This window comes from Mollisia scopiformis (genome assembly GCF_001500285.1).
Source record: "Mollisia scopiformis unplaced genomic scaffold LY89scaffold_1, whole genome shotgun sequence".
In the NCBI taxonomy this organism is placed as follows: domain Eukaryota; kingdom Fungi; phylum Ascomycota; class Leotiomycetes; order Helotiales; family Mollisiaceae; genus Mollisia; species Mollisia scopiformis.
The window spans coordinates 442,392-459,919 of NW_017263581.1; the positions used below are offsets into that span (position 1 = coordinate 442,392).

General features: G+C 47.7%; 5 protein-coding genes across 5 annotated transcripts; 3 read left to right on the plus strand and 2 right to left on the minus strand.

Annotated features, from left to right (window-relative positions):
* Positions 1–2,070: 2,070 nt before the first annotated feature.
* Positions 2,071–3,048, plus strand: LY89DRAFT_4200 (uncharacterized protein). The gene has a single exon (XM_018207401.1). It carries the CDS (start codon positions 2,320–2,322, stop codon positions 2,848–2,850), a length of 531 nt encoding a protein of 176 aa, XP_018078193.1. The 5' UTR covers positions 2,071–2,319; the 3' UTR covers positions 2,851–3,048.
* Positions 3,049–3,672: 624 nt separating this feature from the next.
* LY89DRAFT_4214 (uncharacterized protein) lies at positions 3,673–4,439 on the plus strand. The gene has a single exon (XM_018207411.1). It carries the CDS (start codon positions 3,857–3,859, stop codon positions 4,268–4,270), a length of 414 nt encoding a protein of 137 aa, XP_018078194.1. The 5' UTR covers positions 3,673–3,856; the 3' UTR covers positions 4,271–4,439.
* A 2,928-nt stretch (positions 4,440–7,367) lies between these two features.
* Positions 7,368–8,456, plus strand: LY89DRAFT_662633 (uncharacterized protein; the record flags this gene model as incomplete). Its single annotated transcript, XM_018212658.1, has 3 exons — positions 7,368–7,750; positions 7,803–8,204; positions 8,363–8,456. The coding sequence occupies 3 exons, from the start codon at positions 7,368–7,370 to the stop codon at positions 8,454–8,456; spliced, it is 879 nt and encodes a 292-aa protein (XP_018078195.1).
* Positions 8,457–9,620: 1,164 nt separating this feature from the next.
* On the minus strand, positions 9,621–10,686 carry LY89DRAFT_604070 (NAD(P)-binding protein). The gene has a single exon (XM_018210341.1). The coding sequence runs from the start codon at positions 10,642–10,644 to the stop codon at positions 9,802–9,804; it is 843 nt and encodes a 280-aa protein (XP_018078196.1). The 5' UTR covers positions 10,645–10,686; the 3' UTR covers positions 9,621–9,801.
* Positions 10,687–14,169: 3,483 nt separating this feature from the next.
* Positions 14,170–17,509, minus strand: LY89DRAFT_726897 (uncharacterized protein; the record flags this gene model as incomplete). The annotated part of the gene is made up of 4 exons (XM_018219100.1): positions 14,170–15,558; positions 15,611–15,853; positions 15,904–17,401; positions 17,463–17,509. 4 exons carry the CDS (start codon positions 17,507–17,509, stop codon positions 14,170–14,172), a joined length of 3,177 nt encoding a protein of 1,058 aa, XP_018078197.1.
* Positions 17,510–17,528: the final 19 nt, after the last annotated feature.

The following is a 17,528-nucleotide window of genomic DNA, read 5'->3' on the forward strand; positions in this document are numbered from 1 at the left end:
TGATAGTTTAGTCCTAATGTGAAGAGTTTTAATTTCGAGGTTCTACAGCCTGAACGCACGGACTTTTGTCCCCATGTTCGTAAGCTATCCAATCGTAGAATGAGCACAAAAATGTCGAATAGGGGTATCTCGATTAAGCGCTCACCCTGAGAAAAGTGTACAATTCTAGAAGCTGTTGGTACACTCAGACCGTTACTCTATCATTAGCTTGATCCGCACGAATTTATACAAGCCGAAAGGGTGGACTTCGATGTCTCGGACTCTCGGCTCTCGGCGCCCTTCTCCAATCGCTGTGCGGCAGATGAAAGATGAGGTGACAACCTCCCACCTTTTCTGGGGAGAACGACGCTTTCCTTGCAGCTTCAAAATTGCATTGTAGAGTTTGAGTGAGTATATTGTTTCTGACATACAGTGATCACCACAATCGAGTTCAAATCTCAACCCTGGGACCAACTCGCACAGGATGCTCCGCAAAAGTATATGGAGCCAACATGTGACAGATCATTACTTTCGATCCCGAATATGCATTCATATCTGCCACGACAGCCATCCCATTTTCCCTACCGAGTTTACAGCTTCGTGGAGGCAGGTATTCACCTTCTCCACAGCTTGCATGTCGCTGCTGCCAGAGCAATGCAGGCTCTTTGATTCACGCAGAAACTTCAGTCCAGTGATTCCTATCACTTGTGAATGTTCTGTGCAAATGTGCGATTCAGTAGGGTATGAATATTTTTCCGTTCTCGATGCTTCATGTCACTTCCACGAACTGTCTTCATACATTTTTTGCTTCGCGTCATCGCACCCACGACATGGCAAGTACTCGTGGCTTACAGCTGCTGCCCATAGTCATTTCAGGTCCCTGAACACCCGAAAACAACTACGGAGATGAGTTGGTTTCATCATTGGAAGAACTGGTGCGGATGCATATCGAGAACAATCAAGGAGTGTACTCTATGTGGGAGTGTCACAGCCTTTGCAAAGGCAGGTTGCGGAGCTTGCCAGGCATTTCAGATTCGAGGACGCCCAGTTTACCGAGACTTTGAGTGTGGTCGTCGTCACGGTCAAGAGGGCTAGATACGGCCTCTGAAAGTATAACAACAGAGGACTCGGTAGATAAGGTCCGAAGAGAAGTCTGGGAAGTGAAGATTCGGCAATAGTGAAAAACTTGACAGTAAAGAAGTGGGATTGGAGATAAATCTGAAAAAAGGCGCAGATTCTGACATGCACTTCGAGTGCGCTATTGTAGTCAATCCAGTTTGAATACAGTGAGTGGGCTAAGTGAAACAGATACTCTTGGTTCCTCCATCGAACTCACAAGAGGTTTGATTCGTCCTATACATTGGCTTTTGATGGCAGAGGAGAGATGGGACTATTTATAGGTGATAGAGCAGGTAAAACTAATTGTGAGTCATGGAGCGGCAGGCTTTGAAGTAGTAAACTTGGAAGGAAGTAAATAAGTGAATAACAATGAGCAAAGCACAGAAAAGCAAAGAATAGGATAGAGAATCAAGCTCTCGAAATATATAAACCCCATCCTCACTCCCCTCCCCAACAAGGATGGATACGGATTCCTACGGGAGTCGCGCGAAGATGGAAGATGGGATCTTCGTGCTACACCAGGTCTGCTGTAAAGGTGGTACAAGTTTGGAAGGTCTCTGGCGTTCTGCGACAGCAATGAGTGTATTGCACATCTCTCATAAAGATCTCGAGAGAATTCGGCCTCGATCTTCGAGTTCTGAACTTTCGGACTTTGACAGCACCCACATAAATGACAACAAAATACGAAGAATGATTAAATCTTACTTGAGCAGTGTCTCATAGCTCCCTCCTTACTTGGCTCCCTCACGCATCTGACCCGGATATCAAGACTGACAAAATGGATACAGCAGAGACGTCTCATACCCATTTACGATTATAAAGTTCTCCACCTCAGGGAAAGGTAGTGTTTGTCCTTCTTATACTCGATCCAAAGGCAGGAAGAACGTTGGCCTTAGTTTCTGGAACGAACAATTCCATCTCGAACTTGCAATCTTGAGGAATTCACTCTGCTCAAACAACATTCACTCCTCTCCAAAGAAAATTTTAAAAAATCAATTACCCCTCCATCCGACACCACCAACGATCCAGACTTCCAGACTCCTAGACCCAAACCCAAGCCCGAGGGGAAAAAAAAACTTCAGTACCTGAAGCTACCCGTCCGTTCCAAACCTGCCTTCCACCCGGCGCTACTCACCCAACACCCGAATCCAGATCTGAACCTAATCTCGCATCAACTTCTAGTTCCCGTTTCATGTCTTTCTAGTGAATCTCCCCATCCAGATGATGTTCACAACTCGTCACACAACTCCCAAAACAGAGCAGAGGGGCAAAAACAGAAATAGGGGAAACGAAGCAGAAGCCACGTTAGCGAACACGTCCACCCCTCCCCCCCAAAAAAATTCCGGAAGCGAGACGTTTGACGGCCGTTTGGGCCTGAACCAGGTTGAACCTCGCCCTGGTCCCTTATCACCACCGGTATTTTCCCAATATTGGTTTCCTCTTTCCTTTCTTTCCCTTTCCTTCATCTCCTTTATTCTTTCCCCTCGAAAAAGAATCGATATTGCACCCTCAAGGCAAAAACCGAGGACTTCGTCTCCGCGACCAACCGACCCAACGCCTCGGTACAATTCAAAAACGAAAAGAAGGGAAGAAAAAAAAAAAATCAATGATCGGCGAACTCTTCTTCAATTGCAACGCTGCCAGGGAGCGGTGGAGAAGAAAGAAAAAAGGTCAAAGCGGCGGCGAGGAAGCCTGCATGGAAGGGTTGCCCCTGTCTGTCTGTCCTACTGTCCTATCTCGGTCATATTATGAAATGTGAAATAATTTATGTGTTTGGGATAGAGTGAAAGATTGCGCCATGATTTTGGTCTGATAATGAAAGGGGCGATACAGTACGTTTCGTTTGAAGAGAGGATGGGACGGGATGGGATGCACGGCTGGGGATGGGATGATGAGGTGGATATTTGTTGGGTTGGGGATATATTATATTATATGTTTATTCCTTTAGTGGAAGGAGGGCTGATTGCAGGAGGAGGTTTCGGTTCATCGCTTTCGTTTAGGGCGCTAGACTGCGGTACAGTATTGTAATGTTTTGAAATTGTTTGGCTTCGAAGCCAACAATTTCTCTCAAACCGCTCAAACATCCCAAAGCAAACCAACCCGAGATTCGCTCATATCAATTAACTTTCCAACGTCTCCTTTCCTTATCAAAAATCGATATCACGTGGGCAAGGGTACGAGAGAGGAAGCTCCCGTTGCGCGGGACCAGGGAGTCCTGCATCCGCTGCGGGCGTTGCGAGCGGAGTGGGGCGTGCGTATCGGCATATTATTTTCCCTGGCTTGGGTTTCTTTGCAGCAGCAGCGGAGACGAGTTCCACTGCTTTTCCTTTCCCAGAGGAGAGGATGCGCGGTCGCTCAACATACACATGTGAAGATCGAAAATTCGGCATCTACTACATATGACTGAATGAAGAGCCCGAGAAAGGAAGATGGACAGTCCATCGAAAAGCAATTGACGATTTGTGGACCGACCGAAGCAACGATTGACTGGCGGGCTCCATTCAGCCGGAGAGAGAGGCAAGCTTCCATTGATCCGGGACTTGTGCCCTTTCAGCTTATGTCTCCGATACGTATTTGTTTCTGCTGCTGGAAATTTTCTGTGTGGTTTGGCTTGGTTTGGTAAGGATTAGAAATCATTTCGGTGGGCTGGGCTCGCTGGCTGGCTGGCGTTAAGCCGCGTCGCGTGGTAATGCTGGGGGAGCTTCCTTGAGGTCAACGTGGGGTGTGGAGCGGAATCAGGTGAGAGGTACGTAGTCGTATGTTTCTAAGACATAGTGCGCGATGGAGATCTCAACGGTGTTTCTTTCTTTCTTTTTCTTTGGTTTGGTGCTTAGCCCAGAGTCTGGGCATGACAACAGCCCGAGGATCCCGAAATGGTGCAGCACCATTCAAGCGCAGCCGAGAAAAGTCAATATATTTTAGCATTTGGGATTTTGGGGAGCAGGTAAGTCTAAGCAGTCAGCAAATCTTGGGTCCTCGGGAGCGGGCTGAACAAACGGCCATTGGACACACGGGTAAAGTGTGTTGGATCTCGAGGCTCATTTGGGCTTGGCCTTGGGAACACTCCACAGCTCTGTATCGGTTTACCGCAGCCTTGCAGAGGGACGCTGACAGGCATTTAGAGTGCTTGCGTCTATGTTGCTTTAGGCTTTGGGGGGATCCGGGAGCCTGAGCGAAGGCCTATGGAAGAAGCGCTGCTAAGCGCTGGGGAAGTTCTGGCGGGACGTTGGAAGCAATGTTCAGGGTCTTCGTTTGCAGGAGTGGTCCAGAATAGTCTCGTAAGTGTTCGAGGCGTCCATTTCTGGGTTGCGCATTTTCTGCAATAGGGACGAGTATTTTGGTTTCAATGCAATGAATGCAAGAAAGTTGATTTAGTGCGTCGTCACCGAAACCGAGATGCAGGTGCAGTAGGAGATTCCCCAGAATCAGTTCTCACTCGGTGGAGAGAGTACCCCTCCGCCAAGTCATAAGCATCCCCGCAATCATCCAAAGTCTGGTGAGAATTGTGATTCACACTCGAATGGCAGCTGCAGATACACTTAGGCAAGCACGACACCAAATTTGGGTTTGACAGGCCGTAAATCTGCCCAGACGGGACGCGAGCTCTGAAGAGAGCCGGTTGCCACGTTTCTGGCAGACTTTTGAAAGCATGGTGATCTGCTTGTTTCTGGTAGAAGATCGGGCGATTTCATGAGGACATGTCTTCCCTCTCCAAGTCTTGTGAGACTCGTCCGAAGCAAAACTCCGAGCACGAGCACGGGAATGTCTAGGGTACGTGGAACAGATCAGAGGGAAAGGCGTGTTTCTGGAAGAACCAAAATTACATAACCTTTCTCTCTCGGTTTCGGTCGGGAAAGCCTGTGTCTCCGCTGTGTGTTGTGTACTGTACATCTGCGCTGCAGTAACTGCAGATAAGCTTGCATCTGCAGCCAATTCTCATGCGGCCACTTACGGCCTCTCGTTCGTGTGAACCACGAGGAAGGCTGTCAGGTACTCAATGTCGAACCGCAGCCATCTCGGCCGATGACATTGTGTTTGTACTTCACCTCGATCTATTGTCGCATGTCGCAGTCTCAGAATACTTTACATGACATGCCAACATTGGGCCATGATTGGATGAAACTTGGCATGGTCCGGGGAAGGAGCCAAGAAGGATGATTTGTGTTTGACCCGGGGTAACTCTGCTGGGATCGTACTTACCATTGCACCACTCATGGATGATGGGTTTCTTGGTGTCCCTCAGCAGATCGGAATGGATGCATGGAAGCCAGGAATAGAGAAGGATGGATTGGAAAGGTCCGTGACAGTCTGACAGACACAGACACACTGACAGAGTTTCCGGCCACCCAGGAGTGTATTTCAGGCTGGTTCCAGAGCGCTTCCACAGCGTCTATCAGTGGATTCGACTCACTAAATTGGACGACTTCGGCGAGGTTTGGCTGCTGTAAATATCTTTCCGGGTGTCGCGATGCAAGCAACAGGGCTTTAGTCAGGGCGTCAGTCAGCAATCCTAGACACACTCGGCGCCGGGAACTTGGCTTCCAGAAGCCAAAAGCCCAAGTCCAAACGAAAACGATTTCAAGAGGCTGTCAAGAGACCAGAGAAGGAGAGTTGAGAGTCTCATGACATGCACAAACTGCACTGCACTGCACTGCCATTCCGACTTCCACTGACGGTCGAGAGTCAAGATCATCGTCGAGGTTCGTGTCGTGAGGGGATTCAGCTGCTCCCCTTCAGCGGTCCAGCGTCGGCCGTCGTCCTGTAGAAAATGGCCAATTGTCATCCCGAGACACTGGATGAGCCACTGATGAAATAATATCGACAACAGACGCGAAGATTTGCTGGTGAACGATGATTGATGGCCCCGAACGGGTTAATTTTTTGTTACTTACATTCAGGCTGAAAGGGAAATACGATTGCCCGAACCGAGACAAGACAAGTCACAGCGAACAGAGAGAGCAGAGAGAACAGACTTGAAGAATGATCTTAACTTGGAGCAGCTTAGCGAGCTGACTAGTCGTCTGTTGCTGCACCTTTCGTCACCCCTCCTCTCCCCGTCCGACAGTAGCTCCGCTCTTTTTCCAACGACACTCTGGATTCTCGAAGCAGCATTGATGATGAAAGTTTGCAACTGACCAGGGGGCCAATTGACATCTCCGTCTGCGTCGGACATCTGTCCTGGATGGGTGCTGCTTGCTTCGCCAGCACCCCATTCACGTCCACACACGCACCCCCCTGAACCACTCAGGAACGATGCCTTCCATGCGAGTCCCGTCTCTCGATCTCAAAGGCTTCGATTGCGCTCTCGTCGGGCATTCGTCCTGCACGGATGTTGATGTCAGTGCGACCCGGCAGCTGTACCGGAGCGTGGGAACTGCTTGAGCGGTGGTTCACCGTCGGCTGTTGCGTTCCCTCACTCAGACATACCGCGTGTTGAGTATCCGAGGATGAAAGACAGCCGTGTTCACAGGTACAGGTGCGTAAAGGAGAAAGCGCGCTGTAGCAGCCGCCGTTCCGCAGGACAGATGGAGAGACCGAAGGGAGAGACCACCGAAATGAACAGTCGCAAGCTCGCTTTACCCCATCGATGCTTGAATATGGTAAGCAGGCCAGTCCAGTCCAGTCTGTGGAAGCTCTGACCAGGGCCCTGGTCCGAGGTTGTATGGCTAACGGTGATGGAACGCTTTGGATTGGCGTCTATTAGCATGGAATCACGATCCATGCTGGGCTCATCAACCTCGTTCTTCGTCTCATGGGGTCGGTAAAGTGGTTCATGGTGGGCGTTGGTCAACGACTAGCCGTACAGAGCAACTCGTCTAAACTGGTCCGGGACATGATTTGCTCGACATTTCACCATGTTCGTTCACACTTCGTTTCTCCCTGGTCCATAATGTGTGGAGCAGAGTGGATGATAGTGGATGCAATATTTCCCCATTGGAAAATCATCCTGACGCTAGTCCCACTACGACTCCACGTCTCTGCTGGTATCCACACGGTAAGTGAGAGCTCACCCCAGAACGCATTAACCAAGCTACCCCATCCCCATCATCCGGATGGGATGCCCTGGCAGAATATCCTATATATGCCCATCTCCCCCTTCCATTATGGCCCTCTCCTCTTCTAACCTGTGTCCATCTTAACTAAAACATCCTCCTCTCTCGTCGGCAGCATTGGGTAGAAGAGATATATAGCGGGCCTATTCCACCACCTCGCTCTTTGCATTGATATAAGAAGGAAGACCAGAGTTCACTCTCACCACCACCATCACAATGGCAACCACCGGGACCGCAGACCCAGCGCTCAACAAGGAGTATAACAACGACAGCGCAACTCACGACCACGCTCCCACCAACGGAGCCATCCCCACTCAACGAGCTCCATACGACTATGGAGGAAATCCCCTCGCACACCTGAATACTGGAGAATCAGCTCGATTCCCGGCCTTCGGTGGTGAATTCCAGCCAGGGCTTTACAAGCCTACCACTGGACGCAAATTCGCCAACCCAGCCCCTCTCGGTCTGAGTGCTTTCGCCCTCACTACTTTCGTCCTTTCACTCATTAACGTCGGTACCCGGGATGTCGCTGAGCCCAACATTGTCGTTGCGCTTGCTTTCGGATATGGTGGTCTTGTTCAATTGCTCGCTGGCATGTGGTATGTGATTTTCCACGCCTAATTGAAGAATTGACTCTAACAACGGAAATAGGGAAATGGCTGTAGGAAACACCTTTGGTGCCACAGCGCTATCCTCATATGGTGGCTTCTGGTTATCATTTGCAATTGTTCTCACTCCCGGGGGTTTCAACATTCAAGACGCCTATTCTGCCACTGGATCCGGTAAATACGACTTCGCCAACGCCTTCGGATTCTTCCTCTCGGGATGGTTCATCTTCACGACTATTCTCCTGCTTTGTACGCTTAGATCAACAGTCGCTTTCTTCTTACTGTTCTTCTTCCTCGACTTGGCGTTCCTGTTCTTGTTCCTCGGATACTTGTACGCCAGCGACTCTGGCCTCAACGCCAACTTGATCAAGACCGGAGGTTATTTCGGACTCTTTGCTGCGTTTATGGCTTGGTACAATGCATTGGCTGGTATTGCGGATGATAGGTACGTTTCATTTTATTTTAAGTGTGGTCTTCAATTTGAAGATACTATGGACGGAAATTTACCCGTCTTCAGCCTATTCAAATCTCACTTTCCCATATCTCTCTCAACTCCTCCCTCTCAACAGTAGATGGACAATAGCTAACATGTCTCTTCAACAGCAACTCCTTCTTCGTCATCCCCGTCGCACACTTCCCCTGGTCCGAGAAGGGACGCGAGCGTCGCGGCCTCAAGACCGAGCGCGAGACTGTCTAAATGCCTCCTCCCTTTCTCCCTCTTCGATACTCAGTACATATATGCGGAAGGGATCTCTCGCGTTGGCAGAAGGAAAGGAAAGTGCGTCTTGCTATATACCATGTTTATGTTAGGTTGATCGGTTGGGGTGCAGGAAGGTGGGAAGGATTGGATACAAACAGTTCTTAATGGAGGACCCAAAAACAAAATTTATCCTTTTTTTGATGACTACTGGAATATATCGGTTCTTAATACACAATTGTTAATATTCCTTCCCCTTTCCCTTTCCATTCTGAGGTGCAGCCAAGTGGTGACGCGATGTTCAATCAAGCCTCGTCGTGGTCGTCGCGCCTCGTCCTCGCATCGCATCGCAGCTTTCTCCGCATGTTCGTGCCCCGCGAAATAAGCACTTTGTTCTTATTTTATTTTCATCTCTTTTTATTTTTGCTTTTTCCATGTTCCCCTCCTCATCTCCAACCCAGCCAACCGCCCCCAGATCTTCATCCAACCATCCCATCCAACACCCCAACCGCCCCCAGATTCCCTCTCTAATCGCCCACCAACCTGATCAACACCTCCCTACTTACCTACCTACCGAACGAACGAAAAAATTCCAAATCCCCCAAACACCATCACCACCTGACCATCTGACCATCTGACCAAGCTACCGTCACCTATGGGAGATGCATTCTTCTCCTTGGGACAGGACAATGGTGCACAGTCGTCGAAGCCGATGACGACACCATCGCAGCGGTGTTGGAGCGATTGACGGTAGATCGTTAGTATCCGCTAGCTAATTAGTTAGCTAGTTGGGTGGCTGGATGGCTGGTTAGCTGGATTGCGGAGTGCCGTCGAGGAGAATTTGGGTTTCGGAGATAGTGAGGGAGGGCGGGAGTGGGAAGTGGGTGATGCGGGGTTGTGTCAGCGGCTCTTTCTTGGGGTTTGGGTGGGGAAGGAGAGTGGTTGTGAGTACTGGAGGAATTCGGAGTGTCGGTGGTAGATCGATCTGCTGTATGTGTCAAGGTTTGGTCCATATTCCTTTTGCATGTTGCTTGATTACTATTCTTGCTGTCAAGCATGTTGTTGTTGTCATTGCTCAAGTCTTCACTGTTGAAACAACCTCGTATGGATTCATTTAATCATTTCTTGATGAAACAGACTACAAGTCAATTCAACATATGTTCTCCATCTCTTCAAACTCTCCTCCATTTCCTCCATTGAATGATTATAGCGATCAATTCACTCCATTAGATTTGTGTTTCATCCCACAAATTCTGTTCTGCCGTAAGTACTGTATCTCAAACAACGTCGAAACCAACTTTCAGAACCCGTTCTCACTTGAGCTGATTCAGTGACTGAATAACTATCATTGTTTCCGCACCTTTTGTTCCACAATGTCGAACCCAGAGGACTTCTTTGCTGTCGAATCTAGCATTCCATATGGTAAGAACGTCCCTACCCAAACTAGAAACGCTGAAGCCCCTCTCCAAATATTCGCCGGCGGTTTCCTTTTCAACAAATCCTGAACCACTTGCTTCGCCCACTCCTGCGCCGGTATACCCAAATCCACAAGCCCATCGCCACGCATTGAACTTTCCACCGTTTCTTTCGCAGGCTCGTAGATTGAACCTTTTGGCAAACCTTGAAACCCCTCGTTATGAAAGTTAAGATTGGATTTCACATATCCACTCTTTAAATCGACGACTCTGACACCGAAAGGTTCCAATTCCAGCCGTTGGGTGTCAGAGAACATTGACATTGCAGCTTTCGAAGCGTGATATACGGACTGGAAAGGTACCGCAATAACAGACGCCGCTGAAGTGTGATTGACGATAATCCCCTCGGATTCGAGAAGTAACGGGAAAAAAGCTTGCGTGACAGCAATATAAGCCCATACATTTAGATCAAATAGCTTTTTGGCTTCGGGGATAGACAGATCGGATACAGGAGTGCCGTAGGTTCCACCAGCATTGTTGACCAGGATGTCCAGATGTGACACTTTGCTAACACAAGCAGCGATGGAAGAGTCTAATAGAACGTCTAGTGTCAAAGTCTCGATACCGAGAGAAGCGAGCTGCTCCATCTTAGACGGATTTCGAGCTGTAGCATAAACATGCAAGCCAGCTTCGTGGAAAGCGATTGCCAGGGCTGCGCCTAGGCCGCCGTCTGAGCAACCAGTAATGAGGACTGTTCGTTTGGCGTCTGACATTTTTTTTTTGATGAATCGACAATTGAGAGAGTCTCAAGAAAGTGTACTGACAAAGTAAGTAAGTAACAATGAGATGAATCTCACTCTCGGCTGCTTACTTATATCTCTCTCTTTTCAGCTCGCTTATTTTGTATTGCGGATATGGAAGTAAGACTGGTACTACTTTCCTGTTCGAGCTACGGTCAGGGGTATGAAGCGGCCGACACTTCGCGCATACAATTATCTTGCTGATATTTTACTTAAACATTGAAAATGCTGGATTGATTTCGTTTGACAATGGGAAAGCTATGGTGGGAAGAACGTGGATACAGTGACACAAGCCTTAATCGAGTGTCAATTCTGCTCCAGTATTTATCTCGCAAGAAGTAGCAGCAGAACCAGACCTAAATCTCTTTTGCGACTTTTAGAGGCATTTACAGCCTCTTGATTCTTACGAAGCTTTCTTTCCAATCTTTGCTGGAAAGACCTTGTTCTCCATTGAGGTCCTCGCTACTGATTTCGGTTGGAGGGGTCAATCCTTGGTTTGTTGCTCTAGAAGTTCGCTGTAATTTGGGAGGATAGGTGAATAACGTGCAAGAGAGTCGGGGGTCGGAGGTCGGGGAACGGAGTATAAATCACTTCACTCTTTGTGAGTCAAGTGAATGAAAGCAAGCACCTCCCTTTTACTGCGCTAGCGATTACTCACAAGAAGTCTACAAATACACGGAACGGACTCACAAAAGTCCGTCAAACAAGGCGAGCCAAGCAGGCACTTTAATGGCGGGAATTCTGTGTCAGTGTCAGGACAACCTTTCATCACCAGGTTGCTTTCGGCCAGGCTCAATTCATTGCCTTTAGTTGTCATGCTGATAGCAGGCTTTCCATTAGTCGTTGTCGAAGAAAAAAAGTCCATTATCATTTGTGAGCTACTAGAGGCAGGATCCAAAGAAGTGGTTAATACATAACCGGCTTTAAAGTTAGCCTTTGAAAACCAACAATTTGGCAAGCACTTGGCGAATTTTGAAGCCAGTCTTCGAGGACAAATAGTAAAGTCTTTGTTATATGCTGTTATTTCTAGTCTTGCCATGTTGTGCAACGATGTCATACGTGACTCACTCTCAGCAACATTAGGTGAATCTTTACTGATATGAATACTGATAGGTGATGACATCATATCTGGGTCAAAGAGACAGCTGCTGGGTATATATAGAAACACTTGCTTTGACCTTTCTCCCTTCATATTTTCCTGTAGAACTGGCTATGTCCCATGTTGAGAAGTGTCTTGTGTTACCCGTAAATGCGTTAGATATCCTGGGATTGAAAGGTATGAAAGGGAAGCAGCAGCTGTCAGGTTCCCGTCTCACAATTGCTTCTGGTGGTATTGTCTTTTGAATGTGATTGGCAATTGGCAACGAAATCAATCTCCGCTGTTGAGTCCTCTGTTATCGTTTGCAATCACGGTTGCGAACGTCCTTTCAGAACTTGGAAATCTAGTACATTGTTAGCAGTGAATTAGTCTACAAAGTTATGGAGCATGGCAGCCTTGTTTTCGCAGTTTAGCTGTCGTGAAAGGAGATCCTGCTAGTCTTCGAGTGCCTTGGCCACTTCAGCGATGTTGTGAACTTACGATCCTTGCTGTTTTGGTGATATGCGAGTTGGCTGCACTTCTCTCTGAAAGCACTTTGAACAGGTTTGACGAGTCTGCCACCACTGTCTTCTTGCCAACACCCTCAATAACATTTTAACTAGAAATGCTGGTGATGGAGACATTATAAAACATACGGTTGTGAATCAGACAGGCTAATTAGAGAATACGTTCAAGGTCCTAATTGCAGTTTTTCACTCTAGCATGTCAGGTAGTATATGCGAGGGCGGTAATGATTGCTTATTTTATCAAGTGTAGACTTGTTTGAGGAATTGTGGAAGGCAAAAATGGCTGCGATTGTCACAGACAATGAGCATCATTTCAGAAAGAGCATCGTAAGTTCTTGACTTGAATACCATGAAGAGAGGCTGGCTTGCAGATCTGAGTTCGGCATGTTAGGGAACTGAAAAATCTGGAACCAACTCAGCTTTCTTCAATATCCCACAGCTTTTCAGAACATAACCCAGCTCCCGAGTCCGGAAGACTTTGAATCAATTCTGATTAGGTTCTGTTGTTCATCTACGTAGTACTGCTTGATCAATCCGAGCCTCTTTCATTGAATCTCACTTATGAATTAATCTACACTCTCACGAAATATATGCATTTACAAGAAAATTACGAGACAGATGCGCCACAAATTAGCTCCATTGGCTCCAGTATCAACTGCGAGTTCTTGAGTAGTAACCGGCCGACTGATTAGAAGTTAATGTCCTTCCCATACAACAGTAACCACTCCCCATTCTTCATCTCCATGACTAATCGTACTTGAAAACGCTTCGGCTACTGCTCTATTGCAAGAGTCTTTAATGCATGTGCTCAAACGGATGGTACTTCTCGTTCAAAATCATCATGATCCGTTGTTTCTTGTTTAAAACAATCCACTCTTTTGTACCAGCCTTGCTTGCTTCCGGTAAGAGTCCTCACACTTCATCCATTTCTTTGTGACTGAAAGGCAACAGAAAGAGTTCCGTGAACACCGACTCGATCCTATCCCAGTAAGTATCACAGGATGTCTGTATGTTTCCAAAGACTAGCTCGATAACACATCTTTGGTGGCTTTCTATCCAGGGGCTGTTTCCATTGAGTAGAATTTTGCCTTTAATAAAGACCAGCACGCTATAGATAGCAAACCTCCACAAAGTTCGCCAAGTGGATCATCGCCAACCGTTTCAGCATGTAGGCTTAATACCTCGGCACCGAAAGAAGCTTCGAGTAGAGACATCATAAAGGCCGGTGACTTCATAGTGCCCGTAGACGATGCCCATGGCCAAGTCGGAGCATTAAATTTTCGAGTCTTACGAAGTTTGAAAGACACTTGCCACACAAAGATCATGCCTCTGCTGTTCAAGCTTCCCAATGATACCAGACATGGCAATAAGAACATCTCCTCCTTGAGTCAATTCGCATGATGTATATCTGCCAAGAATTTTATCCCATTGATCCGATAAAACACCTTTATTGACATAAGAGCCTGATTGGGTAGTACTGGCTGGGACTCCACTGGGAAAGCTTTCACAGCAAAGCTGAGTATCACATTTCCAGAACAGCTGCTGCGTGGTGAAGTAGATAGTTCGAGGCGAAAGGAGACGTTCTTGGAGCATCCAACCACGATTTGCTAACACGCTGTCGGAGATCGCATCCCAGACCATTGTATGTGGAATAACCTCTATGATTTGAATGTGGTCTTGAGCCTTTTCCCACGTTTCGGCTTTAGCTTTGACTTGTCTATATAGCGCCCTAGAGGCAGCTACACAGCTTAATGGAAAGTAAAAGAAAAAGGAAAAGAAAATTTTTTTTTTTAAGAAAAAGCTTTTAACAGTTCTCAACTACTGGTTCAGTTGAGTTTTGCTCTAGCCCATTTTGATAAAGGAAAATCGATCAATAATACCATTTGAAGATAGCTATTGCGTACCAACATCTGCCGAGAACCCAAACAGTAACACACGACCTAAAGAGCAGCCAATTGCCACCTTCTGCTTCGCAATTGCTGATGTCGTGGATGCTGTGGGACGATATTCTGGTGGCAGCCACAGGACATTCTCACCATCCCATGTAACCCAGGACCTATCATTGCTAAAGCCACAGCCCACCGACTCGGAATTGAAACTTTCGGGACCCTCAGTATTCTCAGATTCAGATATGTTGTCAAGATTGACAGCGCCTCTTTCAGTGACGAGTTTTGAATCGCTAATACACGATAAGCAGGGTGTTGACACGGCTGGGCAAGCCTGCTGCAGTGCGCCTGTGTTCGTGTCCCAGTGCTTTACCGTCCCGTCAGCAGACAATGATGTTAGACGCTGGTCATCAGGCGAGAAGACGACGGATTTAAGCGAGTTTCTATGACCTTTAAGTGTCCGCATTAGTATGCCTGAGTTCGTCCAGAGCCTCACTGTCCCATCTGCAGACGATGATACTAGCCATTGGCCATCAGGCGAGAAGGCTACTGACCTGACCCAGCCTGTATGGCCTGTAAGGGTCTGTAACAATGCACCTGAGAACGTATCCCAAAACCGCACTGTCTTATCAGCAGACCCTGACGCTAGTCGTTTGCCATCAGGCGAGAAAACGACTGAAAAAACCCAGTCCTTATGGCCATCGAAGGCCTGTAGCAATATACCAGAGTTCGTATCCCAAAGCCGTAATAAACCGTCCGAAGAGGATGATACCAGCTGTTGGCCATCGGGTGAAAAAGCAACTGACCAAACCCAGTCTCTATGGCCTTCGAGAGTGTGCTTTAGTACGCCTGTATTTGCATCCCAGAGCCGCAATACACCATCGAAAGATGATGACGCTAGCCATTGGCTATCGGGAGAGAAGGCAACTGACCAAACCCAGTCCTTATGGCCTTTAAGAGTCTGCTTTAGTGCGCCTGAGTTTGAATCCCAAAGTCGCACTGTACGATCGTATGACCATGATGCTAGCTGACAGCCATCGGGGGAGAATACTACTGATGTGACCGAGTCTTTATGGCCTCCAAGGGTCTGTAGTAATACGCCTGAATTTGCATCCCAAAGTCGTATATTGCCATCGGAGGACAACGACACTAGTTGCTGACTATTAGGTGAGAAGGTTACTGTCCTAACCGAGTCCTCATGACCTTTAAGGGTTTGCTGTAACGTCCCTAGATTGATATCCCAGAGTCGTACTGTGTGATCATAAGATGATGATGCTAGCCGTTGGCTATTAGGTGAGAATGCCACGGACCAGACCCAAGCCGTGTGACCTTTAAAAGTTTGTAGTAGTGCTCTTGTTTTTGTATCCCAAAGCTTTATTGTCCCATCGGCAGACCCCTATGGCTAGTCGCTGGCTATTAGGCGAGAAAGCCGCTAATCTAATCCAAACCCTATGGCCTTCAAGGGTCTGCAGGAGCTCGTTCCATTGGCTCTCCATAATTGGCTTAATTGTTATCCATTCGGGCTCATCTCTCCAGAATAGCTGTCGTATCAAGCTTTGAGTTGGGCTGAATATCAGGGCTGACGAGGAAATCTGGAGAGGGTAATTTTCAATGGCTGATCGGAAGTGAAGAATAAAACGACTCATATCGTGAACGAGCGCGAGGTGTTGTGAACTTATCCCGGGCTGTGTCTAAGCTAATTAGATAATATCGAGACAATAAAGGGATTTGATCAACTTACGGAAAACTGCTCCAGTTTGGCAATAGCCACCACCAAACTCGATATATTTCGGCTGAGGCTGAGAGCCTCGACCCAGTAAAGGAACTTCTCACTTAGGAATGTATGCACTGCGTTAATGTCTCGTTCTGTAAGTGTCGAGAACCGGCTATCAGTTTCTAGGCTTCTTGCGGCACATAGATGGTCAACCCAATAAAAGCACGAGTAGCTGACACCAGCCAAGGGGTCAGGGTGGGGCTGCTTGACTTTGTAGATAGGAAGTCCGGGGGCGCGTATGCTGTAAATGTCGCGTCGCAGTGTTCTAGACATGACTAAGAGCGATCTTGAGAAAAGGGTGTGGTGCATATTATGTTCTCTAGAAGGAAATATAGCATCAGATGTTTGCGAGAGCAAAAACTCCTTCGCTGACTGATGCACAAAGTAAACGGCATTTTCTCGGAGAGTTAATAAGGAACCGCAAAACCCAATGATCTGACCCCACGCAGCAAGATCGCCGGGAACGCCTTCAGGTAGATCGATGAAAGACTTAAGCTCATCCAGGAAAAGTGGACGGTAGGCGGTCGCTACAACACTAAGCACGCGCTTGCACAAATCAGCATTCTCTGAGGTATAAATATTCTGTACCATTCGCTTGTAAACAGATTCAAGACCGAGTGGAAAAGCGGCCAAATTAGCCATAGTGTTCAATCGCGAGATCCTACTTAGGCTTTGACAGACCAAGGCTACCCAGAGGAAGGTATCGTTTGCGTTCGAGCATAAGTAGCGTTGAACTGCATTCCGTGTTGTATCGTCGTATTTCTTTTCTTGCGATAACTCATCCACTTTATAACGGATGTATATGCCAACGGCCATCGATATTGACTTCTCGTTTAGCTCGAGACATATCCTTATTTTTTGTGTGGCGGTTTCTAGATGCTCCTCTATGTTGGGCCAGTTGCGACTGGAGACGATCCACTTGACTCGCGAGGATATCGATGATATCCTGACAACAAAATCCAAAAGGAGAGGCAGATCGGTTACGCATTCATTGAGTGCGTCGATGACTAGGTATGTGCTCTGCAAGTTCGGGTCTTGCAAGATGTTGGTGAGGATCTCTAACAAGGCCACCCAGGCGTTTACATCCTCAAAGAGCTGCTTCCCTGCATGATCGTACTTCTTTCGGATGTGTGGAATGAAAGATGGCTGCTGGTCAGCGAGAAGGTAGATGAGGCCGCGCAGTACTGCCGTGGCACTGTTGATGCGTGAGTCGGCGGCCTGGCAGAAAAAGTAGGACAGCAGCGCGCCGTCGACGTGGCCTGCTAGTTTCGTCGACTGGCTCAGCTCGTCGATAATACCGCAAAGCAGCATCGTCTTGCCCTTACCGGGATCGCCCTTGATCCAGAGCAACTGACTGTGTTTGCCATTACGCCATCGCTGGAACTCAGAATTGTCAAGCACCCAGCGGTAGGAGTCTCGCAGTAGCCCACCCTTTCTATCTTCGATGCGGACCTTGTCGAGAAGTCTTACACGTTGGATACTGAGTTATAATCTCATGCCGTTCAAGGTATCAAGGAAGCCTCTACCGCTCATAGTCCTTCGGGATGATAGCTGAGAAGTGGCTTCGTGTCATGTTATTAATGCTTTGCCTT